Genomic DNA, 22,936 nt, shown 5'->3' with positions numbered 1-22,936 from the left:
CTTTGCTTCGTACTGCATTATGATAAAACTATTATGTTCTCTAAAATCTAAAATATACATTATGTATTCTCAGATACATAATAGTAAAAAGTGCTTTTATTCGAAGTAGGCAGATAGAATCGACTCCTTTTTTAACGTTTATTTGCTGTATTAAAAAATTATAACTCTTCCCTCACTATTTTTGAAATCCCTTAAACCTATTGACTTAACACGATTCTAAAAACCCTGCCCCAAGACAGTAGCCAACAATCCTGACAGCAAGCAAGAGCAAAGCGTTTTAATTGGCTATTCGGGTGTGCTCTCGTATTGGCCGTCACCTTGTACTAATTGGTTCGCCTAGGGCCCTCGGCCGGCATTGAGTAATTATTCAAAATCGGCCGGAGAGCTGTTCGCGGGCTTAATTGGGAAAACACCATGTTTAGATGTCATTGTGAGTTTGAAGGATTCGATGGCGTGTTTCTTATGGCTTTAGGCAGATTTTTATGGTTCCGTAGCAAAATTGAAAACATTACTAAATGATTTTGTTAAATGTTTTGCGTAGTGATCTGTTTCGGTAAATTTTACCAATAAGCGTATTTTACACATATTGCAAAGCTAGGAGACATAAAAAGTTATAAAAACTTGCGCGCCTGTGCGGCTAGAAGATGTTTGTTTTTGGTCAGTCGTTTGTTACCACGGAGAATCGTTTCCCGCTAAATATCGGAGCGTCGGAGGTAAATTTTACGCGTCTGAGTCCTATGTCCTATTCTACTACTTAAATAATGATTTGCGTTTCAAATAACGGTGTTCAGTATTAGATAAAAGGTAAATGAACAAATTAAGTTATCCTCATAGAAAATAATTTAATTTGTATTTTTAGTAGACACACTACTATTTTAACTATAAACTGAAATAAATGTCATATACAAAGAAAAAATGACCAAGGCCTCCAAGTGTCCAAAACTGGACACTTGGACCCAGCTTTGGACATTTGGAGGCCTTGGTCATTTTTTCTTTGTATTTATTTCAGTTTATAGCTGTCGAGTTATTGAGATCCTATTTCATTAGACGTATGAGTACTGATGTGCCGACGGAAAGTTTCAAAAATTCTGAAATTTTCACATAGGAAAACTTCAGAAAATTTCCATACTTTGTATGGACAATTGTATGGATGGAAACTTTCTATTTCGTAAATTTAAATTCCCTTTATTTTTCGTGAAAGTTTCGTGAATTTTTCAAGAAATTTAAGATTTTTTTGGAAAGTTTCCGCAACTTCACTACGTATTAGCGTTGAAAGTAGAAAGTAAAATTAAAATGTAAATAAATAGAAGCATTTTATCAATGATGACGCTTGAGTGAACATTTGATTCTTATTAAACAAATACCTATTTTCCGCCTTCGTCAATAGAACGGAAAAACATTCCCGAAAACTCTATTTCCCCTCCTCAGCGCTCCGTCAAATGCAACAGCAGTCTATTGTGCGCACCAACAATGCCACCTGTCCAAAAAACGTATTTCCAAAAACCTCCAGAGATAACTACAAAGGACACTTCACCGCTAAAACGATTGCGAACGCGAAAATCTTAACACTCGCTAAAGGGAGCTTCGCAAAAAACGGGACCTCCTGGGCCTGCCACTCTTACAAAACCTTACGTACAATTACTCGAAGATGCCAGAAGAGGTCAGACTACAGTGGTGGTCCGCCCCAGGTCCTTGAAGATCATTATTCTAATTGCTTTTCATACAGAGCCCAAACGGTTTACTCTTTCAAGCACCATCCACTCACAAGAGTGAAAACGCGAAAATTAATTTAATCCACTTGGGAAGATTAATATCAGATAATGGCCGCTTGTTTTATTGTTGAATTTTCACCTCATAATTTGAACTTTCATTAAATTTTCATATTTTATTTCTAGAGCTCTTGTAACTCGTCAAAAGCTTTCGAATTTAATTAGAAGAAAATAATTATATTATTATTTGAAGCGTCGAAACTGTCTAACTGTCCATAATATCTTAAGATTCATTCATCGGGAAAGAAATTAAACGTTGCTTGAGTTTTAAAAATAATTTTATTAAGAAGATTTCATTACTTCCTTAAGTATCAAGTTACCTAAATAAAAGTAGACTGAAGGGTTGTTTATTTTTATTTTGCGTTGTAAACGGTATTATCTTTAAAACAGTGCCCGATTCGAATGAATGTCACTTGTAGGTCACTCAATAAGTAGTCACACTCTGGTGTATGAACAAATGTAAGATTTTTAATATACAATAAAAAAACATCGCATGAAAAGTAGGCCGGAAAGAATCTGAGACAATCTTATTTCTGGAGAAGTCATAAGAGTGTGTCAGATATTGATGCAGTCTTTTTTTGTGCGATGTTGTTGCCGGTGACTGTATTTATTTATTACCTGTAGACGTTTCGGAACTGCAACAGCTAAATGTTATAAATAAGAGACTAAAGTCTCGATAAATTATATTTCTTAGAACCTAGGTTCCCTCCCTGCACAAACAATTTAATTATGCTGTCATATCATATCTCTTTAACTACGAATAGACTGGCGGTAGCCGGTAAACATTATGAATGTTTTCATACTCATGTATTTAGCTACATAAACCATCATAATTCCCATTGCGAAATAATGTTCATAACCACTGTTTGACAGTAGCAGTAAGCTTGTTTATCGTCGCTGCGCGTGCAAAATTCGCTATGTGATTTTTAGCGATTTTTCGTTTTCAATGCCATTTTAAACCTTATTTCTAAATACATATGCTCCAAAAACAGCGTCGAGCTCATTTCAGTATTACAGGTTTTATCAAAAGTAGATATGTGATGCCCATACATTGAATGTTCTTCCTATAATCGCTAACTGCAATAAATCACATAACTACATTATCTTCTTATAACAGCAGTTTTGGAATAGCGCCTGCTATGTGAATTATGACACATAGCTATATTTACAGAAATATTGTATAAAAAGATGTGTTAGATGTTTGTGCCCGATTTGTACAATCTCATACATAGCGATAATTTTGTACTATTTGTAGAAATCGTGAATGTTTCCAGATCGTGTGTTTTGCGTCACATAGCAGGCTTTTCTTATAAAAATCTAGCTAAAATCTAGTTAAAACTTGATTAAATGGTACACCATTAATAGGTTCTGTATGGTAGGTGGGTTTGTCGTCAAGTATAACCTCTATAAATGAGACAGAGTGTAGTTTCCCTTTTTATTGAGACTATGTCTGAAAGTACTCACTCTGACTGAATAGTTATTTTTTAATATTTGTTAAAAATAAATCATTTCAAATTGATTTTTAAGATTAACTGTCAGAAATTTATTAGTGTTTAGTATACTGACAAATTTCGTATAGGGTTCAGTGTGTGTAAACGTACTTATATTACAAAATATTGAAATAAGATAAATTTACGCTAAGTGATTTAACATTGCCTTGAAGTGGTAAGACATCGTTTTGTATGAAATTTTGTGTGATAAGATCTATCTATCCTTTCTGGAAACGTTTTAAAATAAATTAATGAAAATGAAATGTTTAATAAATGAAAAAATGCTGACTTGAGAAATCACATAAAGTTTTGAATGACAAAGATTTTTTATCTTTTTCGGATCAAAAGGGAAAAATGGAACCCTTATACAATTGTGTACTTTCTTGTCAATCCGTTTATCTATTTGTCAATATTCTTTATTTCGGAAAAACCCTATACTCAAGTGTACTGTACTGTACCGTTCCTTGAAGCTGTAAAAAAGCCTCATTTTTAAGTAGGTAAATACAATATAGGTTAATTGAGTTGAAAAAAATACTACACTCTCAAGGAAATCAAAATTAATAGGGTACTTCCGGTTGACCTAAACTATGAAATTTGGAAAATAAATCGTATTACACCATACAATACATCAGTACATGATTATTAATATAGTTGTGAGAAAAAAATAGTAAAATGTACACGTAACCTTCGGTGTTCGAGCCAGACTAGCATTATCCGGTTTTTTCAAGTTAAACATGCATAATGAAAACTTATTCAATACATAAATGTTTACATAATACCGCATTGAGCAACTTTGTAACTGAAATAACCACCATTCATAAAAAATAATGGAATAAATATATTATTATAGTTGTAATATATTAGTAGTAATCATCACAGTAACAGTAGTAACATCATTTTATTGGAATTTTATTTGAAAGATTGTATTTTTTTTTTACATAATTGTAACAGTGTTTGACGGTGTATGATTAGTACCAATAAATGTATCTATCTATCTATCTATCTAATATATTAATTTAATCGAGTTTTTTATTATGGTTAGTTAATACACAATTTAAGCGTATAGTTCTAATTCGTGGTTTTTCTGAAATAATTAATTCGAAAATGAATTGATAAATTACAAATTCACAACAACATAGTTAATTCAAATCATATGATTAAATAACTATGTGACAATAAAGTGCACAAATTGTATTTTGTTCCTTAAGAATAAAATCTAGTTATGTGATTGTAAGACACATACCGGTTATTTACGACTCAAATTATAATCGCTATGTAACATATTTATGAAAAAATATTTTTTTAACCTTATAATAACTAAAATATAATTTCAAGTAATTTCTTAATGTATGCAAAAGTGAAAATACTTTTTTCATAAAAATATTGATTTGTTTATGTTCAATAATTTCCGAAATAAACAGTTTTTTGTGTCTCCTGTAAAGTAGGTTAAAAACACATAGCGAAATTTGCACGCGCAGCGACGTTATGATACTTTGTTTATGGTCAAACAGTAAGTTAGTTTGACAGATTATGTTTACGGCGTACCCCACTGGGTGCAGTCTATTGATCTTATCATGGTCAAGTTTAGTGATTTAAACTTTAAATTTTAAAGCTAAAACGAACTATGATCACTAAGTTGAATTAAATTAACTTTGATGCTACCCTTAGGCAAATTATTAAATAATAAAAGTATTTATGCTATAAGATATTACGTATGGATTAAAAGATAAGTAAGTACCTATCTAATAAGGCACGTTTTAAAAATGAAATTCTTTAGAAAAAAACATTTTCTTTACTCGTTTTCGGACGTGTCGTATAGGTACGATACGACATAGTGACATTAGTGACATGCAAATTGACATTAGCTTGCCAAATTTTGTAAATTGACATTAGTTTTGAATTTTTTTTTCTTTACTTATAATATAAGGCATACTTCGTTTTTTGTGATGTAAGTATGTTTTATTTGTAAAGAGTCTTATAAGAGCTGTGTCGGGTCGTTTTCGGACGTGTCGTATAGGTACGATACGACATAGTGACATTAGTGACATGCAAATTGACATTAGCTTGCCAAATTTTGTAAATTGACATTAGTTTTTAATTTTTTTTTCTTTACTTATAATATAAGGCATACTTCGTTTTTTGTGATGTAAGTATGTTTTATTTGTAAAGAGTCTTATAAGAGCTGTGTCGGGTCGTTTTCGGACGTGTCGTATAGGTACGATACGACATAGTGACATTAGTGACATGCAAATTGACATTAGCTTGCCAAATTTTGTAAATTGACATTAGTTTTTAATTTTTTTTTCTTTACTTATAATATAAGGCATACTTCGTTTTTTTGTGATGTAAGTATGTTTTATTTGTAAAGAGTCTTATAAGAGCTGTATCGGGTTGTAACTTTGATGAATGACATAATTTTCTTTATTCTTTATTTTATTTTTAGTACACAGGCAAACATTGTATTTAAATTGTAATAGTATGATTAGAACAATTTGACATTTGATTTTTTTCCGACCGTCTTGTGTAGGTACTCCTTCCTTAATATTTGTAATTTAATGTAATAAATATTTGAATGCTGAAAATTCAGGCAAGCATGTAAAGATCTCGAATGTATATATTAACATTTTTATATCACTCGTGTTTTATCAAATAAAGAATTATCTTATCTTATCTTATCTTATCTTATCTTATCTTAAAGTTAGTATGGCCGCCTACACCTGCAACTCAAGTGGTGAACATGCGCGTAGGTGACCCTAACAATCCACATACATCCTCGTTGATTTATATATGTCTTTCTACTTCATATTTACTTAAGCTTCTACATGAAATCAATTATATGTATACATATACGCGCATCTTCTCTCGGACCGGTCTGCAATCAAATTACTCTAACATTCGCTCCAACATAAAGTCCGCTAATGTCGACTATTAAATTATAGTCCCCCATGCAGCGCGATTTATGCCGCGACTATAGGGGATATTCATCAGTACTTGGTTTAGGTCCGGGGCACAGTGGGCCTGACTTCTAAGTGTAAGGTGTAGAAACAAACGGGCCTCTCGCTCGGGCACAGCCTGACTTCTAAGTGTAAGCACACCTCGGACACTGGCGATCAAATATATGAAAGAGGCGCGTTCCTAACACGCAGTCTAAGCTCGTGTAGGTGAACGCGTACTATGCTTGTATGAGTGAAATATGACAGGTCGACTGTTCGCGTTTTGACAGGTGCTAACTGTGAGGTAACCGAAAGGGGTGGACGGCACTTTCAGCGGGGAGCGGGAGTGACCATACTGTACGATAGGTGTAAGGTCTGTGTAAGTGTAAGGTGCAGGAACAAACGGGCCTCTCGCTCGTTTTTTCCAAGAACGTGCAATTTGTGGAATGAGGTATTTTCTGAGGTGTTTCCCTTGCGCTATGACGTGGGTTTCTTCAAGAACAGGTATTTAGAGTTCTCAAAGGTCGGCAACGCATATAACTAGCTCCCCTAATGCGTATCCGAGGCTCCAAGCTGAGTCGCAGTTAACTCTATATGTATACACGTAAAAACGAACAGTAAAATTCTGCCAGACGAAGCTAGTATTCCAAATAAACCATTACATGTTTACATTTTATATGTGAGTAACATAAATGCAGTTACCACAAATCATATGAATCATATCCACTTCCTTAGCCCGGTGTGCGCGCACCCTTAAACAACTTGATGATTTGTTATGATCACCTCGAATGCGCTCAGCGGGCGGCCAAAAACTGCATTTAACTTTAAACTGCCGCCGCAAAACAAAACAAACTTTACCCCTCATTATACAAGACTCAAACTGCGCTAACCGCTAACGAGCCGAAATCGCAAAACAAATGAAACATTACAAGCAGTAATAATTAAGGAGGGAATAATTAATTCAAATGCGCAGTCTTAAATAGATTTTAGTAACATGTCTTAAAGTTTATTTTAGCATGTTTTCTTCTGGTACAGTCAACAACACAGCTGTGAATACAAAGTGCCAAATATATGTATACATACCTTATTGCACAGGCGATAAAGTTCGGTATACATACTTTTGGCATTTTGTATTCACAGCTGTGTTGTTGACTGTAGAAATGTTTTCTAGTAACGACTCAGTCCAGTCATATTTTCGAAGTCAAGACAAGTGTAAATAATTTATTCTATTTTAAGGGTGAAGATGTAAATGCTCTGATAGGTTTTGTTGGGGATGGAAAAAAAGTTTAAACGCGGTTGAATGATTCGGTATTTATGATAACCTGTTTTTATTGTCAGCGGTTTGTTTACAATGGACGGAAAATTAAAAAGGAATTATTTTTTTTAATATAAGTATTTGAGGTCGTTGTGTTGACTTTAGCGAAAAAGATTTTTTTGTTGCAGAAATTATTTTACAGAGATGTTTTTTGTAGTAAACGCAAGTATTACTTTACCTAAAAGATTAATAATAAATTGGCGGCCGACTGCATTTAATTAAACCCTAATATGTGATAAAATAATATTATCAATAACCGACACTGTAAATTTTGGTTGCAAATATCATATCTTACTCCATCGAAATAAAAACGGACTAATCTTGACGTAGGTATGCGTTAGTAAGCCTCACCTTAAGTTAACCGAGCAGTTTTTATAGTTAAATTGTATTATTTATATATAATGTTTCAAAACTGTTGCTTCAAAACTTGGTAATAAAATAAATCCCACCTGCAATTAAGCCATAAAGCCCGGATTAGAAGTTTACTGCGATCGCACCTCGTTTTACCTTTTAGCGGGGCGTAAACTTTATATTTGTACCTCGACTATCTATCTTATCAACGACATAGAGTGTGTATGAGATATAGAACTACCATGTGCGATAGAAATAGATAAAAAAAATAGTGCGTAGAGTCCCTTCGCGCGGAAGAAGTGAAACTTCGTAATGTTGAAATGAAAATACATAGGCGTTAAACGTTTAACGATGTTGTTACACGGGCAATAAAATTGCCAGCAATTCACATACAATTGCCGCGTTTGTTCGCACCAACTAAATATGGAGCAAACGCGGCAATGGTATGTGAATTGCTGGCAATTGTGTTGCCCGTGTAACAGCACCTTTTCGCTGTCAGTTGTAAGTCGCATTACAAGTTTCAGTTCAATAATGACAATTTATGTAGCACCATGCATAACTCTGTGTGATAGGATTGTTGGAGCAAAAAAATTGCAACTGTGAAATTTCACAACGCCTTTGACCGAAATTTACCTGCTGTGTTTGACTCAGAAGATTTGTCACATGGATATCCTAAGTACCCTTCACTTGGTACTAAAATGCCTATCGTGTTTTGGAACCATAACACGCACGCTGACGTTTAAACTTAAAGACTATCAAAACCAGATCAAAGTCATAAGAAATTGTAAGACAAGAATCAGCATTTGTTCAGGACCATCTTATCATTATTTCTGTTGAAATGTTGGAATTTCAGAGGGAAAGGAAGGGACCTTATAGCTCTCGAATCATAAGAACTGTGCTATCATGGAAATTCATATCTGGAACCACCCCATAGGGCCCCTACTAGTGTACCTATCTCTATGGCAAAGCCTGACGGCGTCTTTTTTCATACAGTTGACCCGACGCTACGCTCGCGAGACGCTAGATGTGGGGGGCCCTAACCATTGGCGACATTGGCCTCTAGTCAAGTAGTCAGCGCAATGGAAATTGGCTTCACAACAGAGTTTGCTAGACTCATGCTCAGGAAACACAAGTATATAGTGGCTCTTAAAGTTAAATAAGAATGAGTCTAAGAAATAATCAAAATCATTATCATTCTGTACTATTATTCTGTGTTCTGGTGTTTAGTTTCCTCCGATGTCGTCGTAAATTCCGTCGTTATAGTCCGATCGACGACAGAAGTCGTAATATTAATGCGTCTGCCAGCCTTCGAGGCCACAGGATTATCTGACGATCATTCGCGCCTTTGTATCGAACGCATTCTTGTTCTGGATACAATTGAATTTATTGATAATTTTCCTTTTACCCTTTCAGACCAACGCCTTTTTCAAAAACTGTGGCAAATTCATAATTTCTTTTGAAGTTTTATTTTGATGTATTACACTTCCACGTCTGTGACATAAATATAGACGCAAATTATCTTGAGTATGACTTTTGTTGAGCGTATCTCTTTTGTAAATTTTTTTTATGTGAATTATTTTTTACACGTGTTAGTTTTTCAATTCCTATAATTTTTTTGTCCGTTTTTAACCGAATAAGACATAAGTACAGTTATTTGAAGCTCGAAGCTTTTGTATATCAAACAAACAGCCACGATTATGGTAAGCACATATTGGTGTCACGTGAATAACCTGCACAATTCTGTTTTGAAAAACACCATTACGTAGTCATAATATCGTCGGCAGGGGAGTACTTACAGACAACGTTTGGCCAACGTTCGCGAACTTGTTTCAAGTAGGTATAATTTTTAAGAAAAAAAAACCGCCTTCCTTTGGGCTTCTGGTGATAAATACTTTCAAATGTTGGATTATGTTATCAATTCGTCTGTATATTTTTTAATGTTTTTTATTCGATATCTCCGTCATTTCTGAACCAATTTTGAATTTGGATGATTCTGAAGTACTTACAGATGAGAATGATTATCAGAACGGAACTCTAACCAGGGGCGGCTCACTCTCCATCAGCAGATCCACTGCATCAAATGTCACTGTTCTGATGTCAGTGCATGCTGTTCTTATAAAAATACCAAAGTCACTATAAGTGTGCCGTTCAGATTTGAGGAGTTCCGTTCTGACCATCATCAGCAGTTCCACTGCACCAAATGTCACTGTTCTGGACGTAAGTGCATGCTGTTCTTATAAAAATACCAAAGTCACTATAAGTGTGCCGTTCAGATTTGAGGAATTCCATTCTGACCATCATCAGGAGTTCCACTGCACCAAATGTCACTGTTCCGTACGTAAATGCATGCTGTTCCTTTAAAAACACAAAAATCACTATATGTATGCCTTTCAGATTTGAGAAGTTTCCTCGATTTCTCCAGGATCCCATCATCAGAACTGGGTTCTGAGAAAAATGGGACCAATCTGTATGCATTCAATCAAAAACAAAATTTTCAAAATCGGTCCAGTAACGACGGAGATATCGAAGAACAAACATTAAAAAAAAAGAAGAGAGAGAGAACCCCTTCCCTTGAGATTTGGAAGGCGGTTAATAAAGTCTAAGATAATTTTTAAGAAAAAAAAACCGTCGCCTTTCGGGTTCTGGTGAAAGCTACTTGCGAATGTTGGATTATGTAGAAATGTGTAAGTATTTTTTAAAACTGCTTTTAATGCTTTAATTATTAGATGGCAACACAAATGAATATACGTACAACGTTAAGGTTTGAGAAGTTTCCTCAATTCCTCATGAATCCGATTATATTTTATAAGAAATCGAAGCTTGACAAACTTTGACTTGAAAACTCAATATGCTTAACAAACATAACTAAATAAATGTCACTGTTCTGAACTTAAGTGCATGCTTTTCTTACAAAAATACCAAAGTCACTATAAGCGTGCCGTTCAGATTTGAGGAGTTCGGTTCTGACCATCATTAGCAATTCCACTGCACCAAATGTCACTGTTCTGGGCGAAAGTGCATGCTGTTCTTATAAAAATACCAAAGTCACTACAAGCGTGCCGTTCAGATTTGAAGAGTTCCGTTCTGGCCATCATCAGCAGTTCCACTGCACCAAATGTCACTGTTCTGGACGTAAGTGCATGCTGTTCTTATAAAAATACCAAAGTCACTATAAGCGTGCCGTTCAGATTTGAGGAGTTCGGTTCTGACCATCATCAGCAGTTCCACTGTACCAAATGTCACTGTTCTAGATGTAAGCGCATGCTGTTCTTATAAAAATGGCAAAGTCACTATAAGCGTGCCATTCAGATTTGAGGAGTTTGGTTCTGGCCATCATCAGCAGTTCCACTGCACCAAATGTCACTGTTCCGTACCTAAATGCATGCTCATATCATTAAATTAAAACGGGACTTAATCGCGTAAAACTTACGTTTTATATTTAACCCGACGTTTCGGACATGACATTACGTCCGTGGTCACGGGTAGACTGGCTGGGAGTTGTATCAACATCTTCAGAAGATGTTGATACAACTCCCAGCCAGTAATAATATGAGTGAAGATTGTGTTAGTTTAAATCAATATAAATGCATGCTGTTCCTTTAAAAACACAAAAATCACCATATGTATGCTTTTCAGATTCGAGGAGTTTCCTCGATTTCTCCAGGATCCCATCATCTGAGAAAAATGGGACCAATCTGTATGCATATACATTCAATCCAAAAAAAAATTTTCAAAATCGGTCCAGTAACGACGGAGATATCGAACAACAAACATTAAAAAATATAAAAAAAACATACAGACGACTTGATAACCGTCCTTCTTGAGAGATATGAGGCGACGGTTAAAAAGGTGTCAGCTGTGTGGAGTGTCTGTACATTTAAAAATATTGATCTAATAGGTATTAGGGTATGCAAAAATCGGTTAACTTAAAAAACCGGTTAATAACCGAGACTTTTCCTTCAAAACCGGTTAACCGGTTATTAACCGGTTTTGAGGATTTTTAGTAAATGGCCGTACTACGCAATAATTACCATTACCTTTAAGAATTCTGATGTTGATGATATCGTAGCAGGTATTACTTGCACGACGAAGATCATTTTTATCCAGTTAATTCCAGTTTTTGGAAATTTGGTAAATGCGGATATTGCTAAAATAGGCTTGTGTGGTTTGAATGTGATTCGTCAGTTTTGCGTTTTCTAGGCATGTCTACAGCTCCCAGAGCCCCTAATAATACAAGCAATTGATGTAAGAAAACCAAGATCTCCATTTTACCTTTCTTTTAAAAAATATAGTTTGAAATATACGGTAGACTCCGGTTACAACGACGCTCAAGGGACCGCTGATATTACGTCGTACTAACCGGATGTCGTATGAAACGATTTTCATTTCTTTTAATTAAAAGTAATATCTATATCTCTATTACTAAAACATTTCAATCAATAGATTTATTTACAGGGTATTATTATCATAGTATTAATACCTTATTTTATTGTGACTTGTTTAGTTACAAAAGTCCTTTTTAGTATGCGTGCTTGCTCATCATTTGTAAGTAAAGCTAGTTTACACGCAATCAAAAAAATACAAATTGGGTTCTATTTAGCTTATAAGATTAGACCCAAGGCGAACAAATTGTTAAAATTTTAAAAGCAATACTTCAAAAAGTTACATGGCCACAATGTAATCTTGCTACTTGTTGTAGGCAAGACAGGGGGCCGTGCTCGGGTGGAAGTAGCTTTGTTTCCTCAATTTACTAGTAAAACTAAAAACGTTGTCGCTCGTCGTTGCAACCGGACTTGACGGACGGATTCTGTGTAAAATGTGTCGTAAAAAGCGGCTGGTCGTTAAAATCGGAGTCGTAATAAACGGATGTACTTTCATACTATCACATACGAAAACCAAATAAATACCTGTGCTTATGTCGTTGTAAGAGGTTGGACGTTAGGTCTATGCGTGGTCGTAATATACTAACCTGACTTTACTGTATTGTATAAAATGTATAATTGAGTAGACTCGGGACAGTCGGGACTAATTTTTAAAATAAAATCATTACAGATAATAATGTTGTCAATGAAAAGTAATGAATAAATCTTTATTATTACATAATTTTTAAGAAAAAAAAAACCGTCGCCTTTCGGGTTCTGGTGAAAGCTACTTGCGAATGTTGGATTATGTAGAAATATGTAAGTATTTTTTAAAACTGCATTTAATGCTTTAATTATTAGATGGCAACACAAATGAATATACGTATAACGTTAAGGTTTGAGGAGTTTCCTCAATTCCTCATGAATCCGATTATATTATATGACAAACTTTGACTTGAAAACTCAATATGCTTAACAAACATAACTAAATAAATGTCACTGTTCTGAACTTAAATGCATGCTGTTCTTATAAAAATACCAAAGTCACTATAAGCGTGCCGTTCAGATTTGAGGAGTTCGGTTCTGACCATTATCAGCAGTTCCACTGTACCAAATGTCACTGTTCTAGATGGAAGCGCATGCTGTTCTTATAAAAATGGCAAAGTCACTATAAGCGTGCCGTTCAGATTTGAGGAGTTTGGTTCTGGCCATCATCAGCAGTTCCACTGCACCAAATGTCACTGTTCTAGACGTAAGCGCATGCTGTTCTTATAAAAATGGCAAAGTCACTATAAGCGTGCCGTTCAGATTTGAGGAGTTCGGTTTTGACCATCATCAGCAATTCCACTGCACCAAATGTCACTGTTCTGGACGAAAGTGCATGCTGTTCTTATAAAAATACCAAAGTCACTATAAGTGTGCCGTTCAGATTTGAAGAGTTCCGTTCTGGCCATCATCAGCAGTTCCACTGCACCAAATGTCATTGTTCCGTACCTAAATGCATGCTGTTCCTTTAAAAACACAAAAATCACCATATGTGTGCCTTTCAGATTCGAGGAGTTCCCTCGATTTCTCCAGGATCCCATCATCAGAATTGGGTTCTGAGAAAAATGGGACCAATCTGTATGCATATACATTCAATCAAAAAATTTTTTTTCAAAATCGATCCAGTAACGACGGAGATATCGAGGAACAAACATAAAAAAAAAAACGGGACCCCTTTCTTTCCCATAAACTTTTTGGTCAGAATTTCGTTAGTCATAAGTTGTTATTCATATATTTTGTGGTCATAAACATCACTAGTCATAATTTTTGTTACGAATAATGCTTAATGGTACTAACATTAACAACCCATAATATTGGATGCCATAACCTTAAAAGTCATAAAGTTGATGAGTATAAAATTGAAAGGCATAACAATAATTATCCAGAAATATTACTAGGCATCTTTTTTGAAGCCCTACTGATTGTTCTGCATACAGTTTTAAGGCATAAACCTCATAAGTCATAATCTTTGTTACGAATAACGTTTAATAGTTCTAACGTTAACAACCCATATTATAGAATACTATAATCTTAGAATCAAGAAAGTTGATGAATATAACATTTAAAACGGATCCCTTTGTTAGCCAGATTATCATTAGTCATAATTCTGAAACGGTTTCATTAGGGTCACCTATAGATAGGTTAGGTTAGGTTTGTGTTATGGCAATCCTGAAAAGTTACGCGTTTTTGAGAAAAACCAAATTATGACTAATGAAAATGTGGACAATCGATACATTATACCTTATGACTTTATTGGTAGTCCACATTTACCTCGCGTCCATTAGAACGGAAATAGGACCCCTGCCCCCCTTCTACCCAACGAGAAAATTCTCATTTCTCGGGTAGGTTCGTTAGTTACCTTGTGTCATTCAGAGCAGAAATAGGAGTATGCGGGGCTCCGTCGAATCGCTGGCGGGGCCTAATATTCTTAAAAGCGACATGAAAAAATTAAACACATAACATGTAAAAGACGAAATGGCGGGAAAATCAGTGAGCCCAACGAGAAAATTTTCATTTCTCGGGTAGGTTCGTTAGTTACCTTGTGTTCCTTATAATGAAAAATAATATAGATCCCATTGAATGTTATGATTAAAGTTAATGTGGACAGTAATCATTATTACTTGCGAAAATATACTTTACGACAATTATGACAAACATGTTTATTGCTTTCAACATTATGTCCATAATACAAAATGCAATTTGATTATTATGCCAAACAATGTTTATGACTAACAATAATGATGACTTGCAAAAATCTGACCTCCAATTTCTGACATTCAACTTTATGACTAATGATAATATGACTATTAAAAATTATGACTAACAACGTTATGGATTGTAAAAATCGGACTAAAAAAATTATGGGAACCAATAGAGACCCAAAAAAAACATACAGACGACTTGATAACCGTCCTTCTTGAGAGATATGAGGCGACGGTTAAAAACATTAAATAATTACGTATTTTTGAACCTTTAAATGCCTAATTTTCCAAATTTTGAGAAATAAATACAGTTTCGGTTATTAACCGGTTAGAGACTATAAAAACCGGTTTTTAACAGAGGCCAAAAAGTCTCGGTTAACCGGTTTTTCGGTTAACCGGTTAACCGGTTTGCACACCCTAATAGGTATTAAAATGAGTCGATTAGAAAACCTACTTTGGCAGACGGAGTTATTTGTTATTTGAGTCAAACGGGCTAGACTAACACAGACACACACTTGTTGATATAATGTATTATGAATTGGAAATTTTAGGTCACATTTCTTCAACCAGGGGCCTATTGTTGCATAACAATTTACAACTTGTACAAGCGGAACTCTCTTTCTTATGAAATGAATTGGAGGGGGACTACCGCTTGTAATATGAGTTGTAAATTGTTATGCAATAGGCCCCTGAAAAGGCGTTTTTGACACATCATCTTTTGACCCCGGCATCGGCAGATAATTATTAAAACTAAACCTGTGTGCGTAGCCGAATGCACCAACGATTCACGAAACGCTCACGAATCGTCAGCGAATCGTTGAATCGATGTCGTTGAAAAGTTCGTCGTCAAAACAAGGGGAAACACAAACGTACTTTTAGACTTGGTTTGCGCTTTCCCTCCACCCACAGCATCCTCTGTAATTTTCAGCAATGCCCTCTACAAATATGGTTCAAACTCGAAAAAATACGTATAAACAAAAGATTATCCTTAATCCTGGAGGCATCGGCAGGCTTACCAGCCTCTCTCGCCGGCAATAAAAGTCATCTCCACGCGTGGGCTATGATTTATGTGGTCTCGCGGAGGTACCACAGTCATTAATGAGTTTAGGAAGGGTGGAAATTTAATAAGACGCTGTGGTGCGTAGTTATGCAAATTTTATTGAAGCAAAGCCTTAAGGAGATGGAGGCTGCGGTGGCAATTGCTTGTTGCGCTCTAACCGCAAACAATCTATTTTAACTTGTTTGTGCTGCTTGTTTATGTGCTGAGGCTCTTCACTTGCTTGACTGAAATTAAGTACGTACATGCACATACGTGTTATGCCCTTATGCCGTATCCTAGTCTTTAAGTAAATTATCAAGCTGTCAAGACAATCAAGCTGTTAACTATGCAGGTATGAGTCCACCTGATGCTAGGTAACCTGATGATAATCTATCTACCTATCTCTATCGCTCTTGCGCATTGGCGTGACAGCCAGACTGCATTTCTGTCGGCGTCTGGCGCCGACGATTGCCATTCGGCTACGCCAGCTGGGGGCCGATTTTTGAATGTCGACCATTCGATTTCCTGGATTTCTTCTATTTAGCTAATCACTACTATTTAGCGATTTAAATTCTGCTAACAGAATTAAAAACGGGTGATCATCACCACTAGATTTAAAATTACTTGGCCGTCCTTTTTCAAAAATAGCATTACGTCGTTTTCCACAGACTTTCGAACGGCGAATGGCCTTTTTCAAAGCAGCCTGCATGATAAGATAAAACTAGTCATTTACTTAGGCTATGTACAGTATGTACTTCTAAATCCATACTAATATTATAAATGGGAAAGTGTGTGTGTCTCTTTGTTTGTCCGTCTTTCACGGCAAAACGGAGCGTTTTTTGTCTCTTTCTAACCCCCCACTTGTCTGAAATGGGGGGGTGGAAGTTTGTATGGAGCATTCCGAAATTTTCGAATTTAACGCGAGCGAAGCCGCGGGGCAAAAGCTAGTAAGTATATAAAAGAAGACACTGCCTGACTGACTGACTGACTGATATATCAACGCATGAAGCCGAAACCCCTGGTCCTAGAGATCCCAAATTTGGGACGTAGGTTCCTTATAAGGTGTAGAGGAGCACTAAGAAAAGGATTTTTCAAAATTCACCTAAGGGGGTGAAATGAGGGTCCAAAGTTTTGTATGGGAAAACAGGTTAGCCGCGGGAAAAAGCTATGAGAATATAAAAACGTTTCCCTGTGTAACTACTAACTATTTACATGTACTGATGTGCTGACGGAAAGTTTCCAAAATTCTGAAATTTTTACATAGGAAAACTTCGGAAAATTTCCATACTTGGTATGGACAATTGTGTGGATGGAAACTATTCATTTCATAAATTGAAATTCCTTTTATCTTTCGTGAATTTTTCAAGAGATTTAAGATTTTTTTGAAAGTTTATGCAACTTGCACGTCACTATTTATACAGGTTGGGGCCTGTAACAAAAGCAAAAAATTAAACTGTAGGCTATACTCCTTAAACTGACCAACATTTGTTCAGTGACTTTTAAAAATTATGAAGTCTTTAAATTTTTAATTTTTCATACTAAATAAATATTAGCTTCAATGTATGCCATTATTGTTGTCATTGACGTTGTCTGTCACACTTTAGACTTAACAGAATTCGCAATACATTACCTCTTAGAAAAAACTTTCAAGGGTAATAAAAATCAAAATACAAGTTATTTTTAAAAGTCGCTGAACAAATGTTGATCAGTATAAGGAGAATAGCCTACAGTTTAATTTTTTGCTTTTGTTACAGGCCCCACTCTGTATACTCGTATATCTGCACGCACAACACGGGCGGTAATGTGCAACGCTCCTGTTCCCGTTATTGCCCCTCGCTTCCTGGGGCGGAACGGTTACGGTGTTAGAGGCTCTTCTAGCGTACGTCTGAAGGCTCTGGGGTTTATACAAGTGCCATTACGGGTCTTAACGCGGTCTTAACTGAAATTGCTAGTGAAATCACTTAACAAATGCACATGTGCGATGCCTAAGTATTTTTAGAACAGGATAGTCGGGTTATAATAACTTTTTTATGCGATTAGAGGCAAACGAGCAGATAGGTCCCCTGATGGTAAGCGATCACTGCCGCCCATGGTCACCCGCAATACCAGAAGTGTTGGAGGTGCCGGCCTTTAAGAAAGGTTTGAAGGTCGTATCGCTGCGAAAATACCGCAAGCGACAGTTCACTCCAAAAACTAGTATTTTTTAAAGTTTAAAAAGTTGCTGGTCATTCAAAGAGAGCGGTGTGTTGGGGGCCACCAACTCGTTCATAAGTTTTATAACATCTCTGGAGCTACAGGCGTCCATAGGTTCTGGCGACTGCATACCATTCGGGACTCGTTGTGCTAACATCCGAACCTAATTACTTACAATTTATAACCTTTATTTGTTTTGCTCAATAAGCACCTAACTACATTACACTGACCTACTAACACGAAATGCCTAAGATACAAGTATTAAGTTACTTAGTTTAGGTATTGGGTACTGCTTACAATTTTTGCATACAAGATTTATTTGTTATTTATGTCTTTTCTAAACCATGTTTGTACCTATAATTATAGTTTTTAAGCATTATTTTATTGTGATCGTTTTAATTTTAGACATTTTTCTATGAAATAAATTTTATCTTTTTTATCTTATCCGATCTAGTGTAGAACAAAACGTTTGAACAACATTTAGGCAAGCCTAAAATATAAGCCTGCCGATAAAATGTGCGGTTGTATTATTCGTTCCTTAATTACTTAAGTATATTCTTTTCTTTATAAACAGATATTGCTTAAATATACTCGTTACTCTTAAAGATATTGTTCTTAAATGAACGAAAAGTTAATTACCCTTTTCTCAATTATCATCAGTTTCCATATAATTCAGAATCATTTAATAAACGAAGCAGAAAGCAATGTTTACAGTTTACAGTACACGTTTTAATTTCAATTGGTTATGTCATCAGCTAGGGCTGCCACACTACGTTCCGGAAAATTGGGGAATTTTCCAGTCGACTGCCTGTGTGATTATGTCGGCGTGGACATACTTAAACGTGTACTGTTGGTGAATGTAATTAAGTATACATTAAAGCACACAGTGTGCGTAGCCGAATGCACAAATACGAAACGCTCACGATGATATCTCTTTCGTAGCTATCTATCTCTATCGCTCTTGCGTATTGCAGCCAGACTACATTTCTGCGGTGTTTCGGTGGCGTTTCGCGTCGCAGAAATGCCATTTGGCTACGGGGCCAGGAAACTCAACAAAATAATCAAACTAATGAACCAATTGAACTAAAAATGGTTTTAATTTGATTTATATATAACTAACCCATTTGACAAACATTAACATACGATGACGAAGCCTGCATAATATTTATTTTGTATTGCTTAAATATGGTAAGGTACTGCCAACAATCTTGAATTGTTGAAATGATATTAGTACTTACCTAGTAGTCAAAGTAATACTGTTTTTTTTTGCATATTGTGTAGTTTTAAGTTTATTACGAATACATATTTTGATTGATTGATTGAAATACTTCACAAAAGTAACATATTTTTTTAAAGTACCTGTAATTAGAATGTGCAAATAAAACGTCAAATAAAGCTACACAAGGCCTTCGCAGACAGTAGATTTTCTAATATTTTGATTGAAATATAGTTTCACAACTCATTAAAATTTGACTATTGGGCGACAGCCCTACTTAATTACAAACAGACATCGATAATGACCTGCCAGACATGAAATCATACATATCTGGTTACGGCCCCTGCATCATTGTCATTCGTTAGTCGACGCTGATTCAATCATCTCGCCATGCGAGTGCTCATATTATCCGCCGTTCTCGCGATGACGTCAGCAGCCAAAGTAACATGGCAGCCAAACACTAATTACAATATCCCTTCTAATTTCGCTGACGGAAAATTGCCTTGCTCCAAAGAAACAGTTATATTTCCTGAAACTATACAAGGCTCTGTGCAGATTCAAGGCGACGTTGCTGCTCAAGAATTTATATTCCCTGAAACTGGTGACATAATACTAGATGGAACACTGTCCATTGGTGCAAACGACAAGGAACAATGTTCGGAAGGCAACAAATACTTCATTGATAAAACTGTGTCATCGTGGGCTGATCCCGATGTGTGGTATTCACCGTTGTTCAACGAAGCAACTCCAGACGCAGAGAGAGTCCCATGCATAGGTGATACTGTCGATTTTCCTGTAAATTCGACATTTGGAATAAAACTACCCGAATTAACACAAACTGTTAAAAGATTGATTGTAAGTGGAGAAAATTATAACTTATATTCTTTCCTTCGTCATATTCTGAGACAAGAAGACGGCCCGCAACAGTTTTATACAAGTCCAAACAAGGGCATTGGAATAAAGATTAAAGAAGATGGCTGTCGGTCACCAATCAAAGGTTGCCCTTGTCAACAATATCCATTGAAGATTAATTGTGACTTGAAATTTTGTCCTGTGCCTCAATGCTTATATCCTATCAAGCCAATCGGTTTTGCTGTAAAATCTGTGGAGGTGCAATTTCATTTGAAAGAGACCAAAATTTTAACTTGATGATGTTCAAAGATATAGTTGAAAGAGTTGTTGCGTCTTACAATGAAGATAATATAGTATATCATATTGGAATCGTTGCTAATAATATAGTCCAGTTAGTTGTCACGGAGAAATATGAATATAAAGGTCAGAGCGCGATGGTAGCACATGATGTGAATGGTCAAATACTTAAAGGTTGGGCCTCTGGAGTGCAAGCATTATCTCTGAGTGGCGGTCCTCTTTCTGATGCTAACTATGGGTTAAAAATTGCATTTTCCATGTTGTTTGTAGTGATTGCAGTATTCGGTGTGCTCTACGCTTATTATTATAAGATACCGACGCCTAGGATTTATCTACCGACAATCCCGTCGTTTGGTCGTGGTTCGACAGCGGGTCTGCTTTCCAGATTCGATAGACGAACAGAGAGTATAGTTTCTCTGACGAGAAGAGAGTCGACAGTCACTGTGGCCTCGTCTGCAGGTGTGGGAACAGCGTTTAGGAATCCTTTGTACAGTTCGAAAAGGGGGCGTGTTGATGTCGTGGAGTCTGAAGTTGATAATGACAATATGTGAAACTGAAATGTGTAACGGTTTGTCATGAAACTCATGAATAAACTTGTATTTATAAAAAGTTTGTGTGTGTACCTACCAGGATACAGTACGATTAACATCAGTTAACGATTCGGGTTTTATCTATCTTGCTCGCACTTATGCGGTCCTGATAAGAGCCGAAGCCGAAGGGTAAAAACCGAATCGTTAACTGATTTTAATCGCACTTGTACACTATTATTTTATGAACATTTTTACTAAGTCGTTCAAATTACTTGTAATTTAAATTCTTGTGCTGTGTACCATTAATCATGGTGGAAGAGTTACCTGAAATTATTAACTTTCCTCTCAGCATATATTCAGAATTTGAGCTAAGTTTGGGCACGCGATGGAACTAGTGCATAATAAACTGGCAATGAATCACACCCAGGCCCGCCTATCCGCCACTAGGACATGTCCGCCGGTATAAATCAACTTAGTCCTCCGTACAATGCATCCCGATTGCGTAAAATGTCGTATATCATATCAAACTCTTGATCAGATACGTCCTATTTCGTTAGAGTGAAAAAGACCTGATTTATATACGCTATTATTAAAATAACCTTGCGCAAGAATTTGTCGCTTTTAAATTCAAATAGGGATTTAAATTGCGAAGCAGTATAAGCTGTTCCAGCTGTGAGATTCTCTAAGGTAGACATGTTGTACTTATGTTGTATGTTGTAGTGTTGTTGCTCCGTCTGTACTTTTCACTCTGTTCTTTTTTGAAATACGGGGGAAAGTAGTAGGCAAACTAGTGAATGTTTTTTTTTATACATAAAATTATTCTCCTGAAACTTAAAACTAATTTTTTTTTCTATAAGAAAATCGGGCGTTCTTGCGTCTGTAAAAGAATTGAGGGACTGAGGGGGACCTTCTTGATAATGTTAATTAATAATTACCTATGGCTATGGACAATTTGGCATTATAGAAGAGAGATTTAGGAGTATGCTAAGCAGTGATTCATAAAGGGCATGATAACGATAAATACGATTAATGTAGGCATGGTGAAATATGATCTACAAAATAAATTTATAGCAAGTATGTATTTGACTATCCAAAGGCCTCAGGGCAATGGTTTCTAGGAACAAAATATGATGCGTCACAATTTGATTAATTCAGGTATGATAAAATATGCGCCGATATTTTCATAATGAAATTTTCAGTAGGTAATAGGTGATTTTAGTTATTATATTAATTTGTACGGATTCTCCCAATTTAAAATGAAATTAGCAATGAAAATAGCGTTTGCATAAAGGACGGGAGCGGGAACCCGATCAATAGGGTTCGGTTACTTTATTTTATATTGTACACACTATACTTAATATTTTTTATGCAATCTATTCGGATCCAAGAAGATGTTTTTATTTCATTAATAGAAAAATACTTCCACATGTGTTCATTTTCATTCAGTCACCAATGTTCTTATTCAGATAAAAGAAAAGTGAAAATTGGGCTAGAAATGTATTATTAATTTTATTAGGGAGTACCAACAGCTATTTACATAAAGAATATAAAAAATCAAATAGCCAATTACAGGAACTCACAGGTAGTGCACACATTCGTATCGCCGCACCCGCAAACAAAAAGAGAAAATGAGAAAAGGATTTCATAAAGCTATTTTGGTTTTAGCTTATTTCTGTTAATAATCCGTCGTTGTATTGATTTGCACGATTTAAAATTAAATTAGCTATAGCGCTTGGGGCCCCTTTCTTTCCCATAAACTTTTTGGTCAGAATTTCGTTAGTCATAAGTTGTTATTCATATATTTTGTGGTCATAAACATCACTAGTCATAATTTTTGTTACGA

General features: G+C 35.7%; 1 protein-coding gene across 1 annotated transcript; it reads left to right on the top strand.

The window, feature by feature from the left end:
* The first annotated feature begins 19,789 nt into the window (after window positions 1-19,789).
* Window positions 19,790-22,551, top strand: LOC125226209 (protein amnionless). Its single transcript, XM_048130126.1, is given in 2 exon segments — window positions 19,790-20,501; window positions 20,504-22,551. Coding segments are annotated over 2 exon segments (1,308 nt in total). The 5' UTR covers window positions 19,790-19,804; the 3' UTR covers window positions 21,115-22,551.
* The last annotated feature ends 385 nt before the right edge of the window (window positions 22,552-22,936 follow it).

The sequence above is a fragment of the Leguminivora glycinivorella genome, chromosome 5 (genome assembly GCF_023078275.1).
Source record: "Leguminivora glycinivorella isolate SPB_JAAS2020 chromosome 5, LegGlyc_1.1, whole genome shotgun sequence".
NCBI lineage: Eukaryota > Metazoa > Arthropoda > Insecta > Lepidoptera > Tortricidae > Leguminivora > Leguminivora glycinivorella.
The sequence above is the reverse complement of the archived record's forward strand: the minus strand, read 5'-3'. Positions and strand labels throughout refer to the sequence as shown.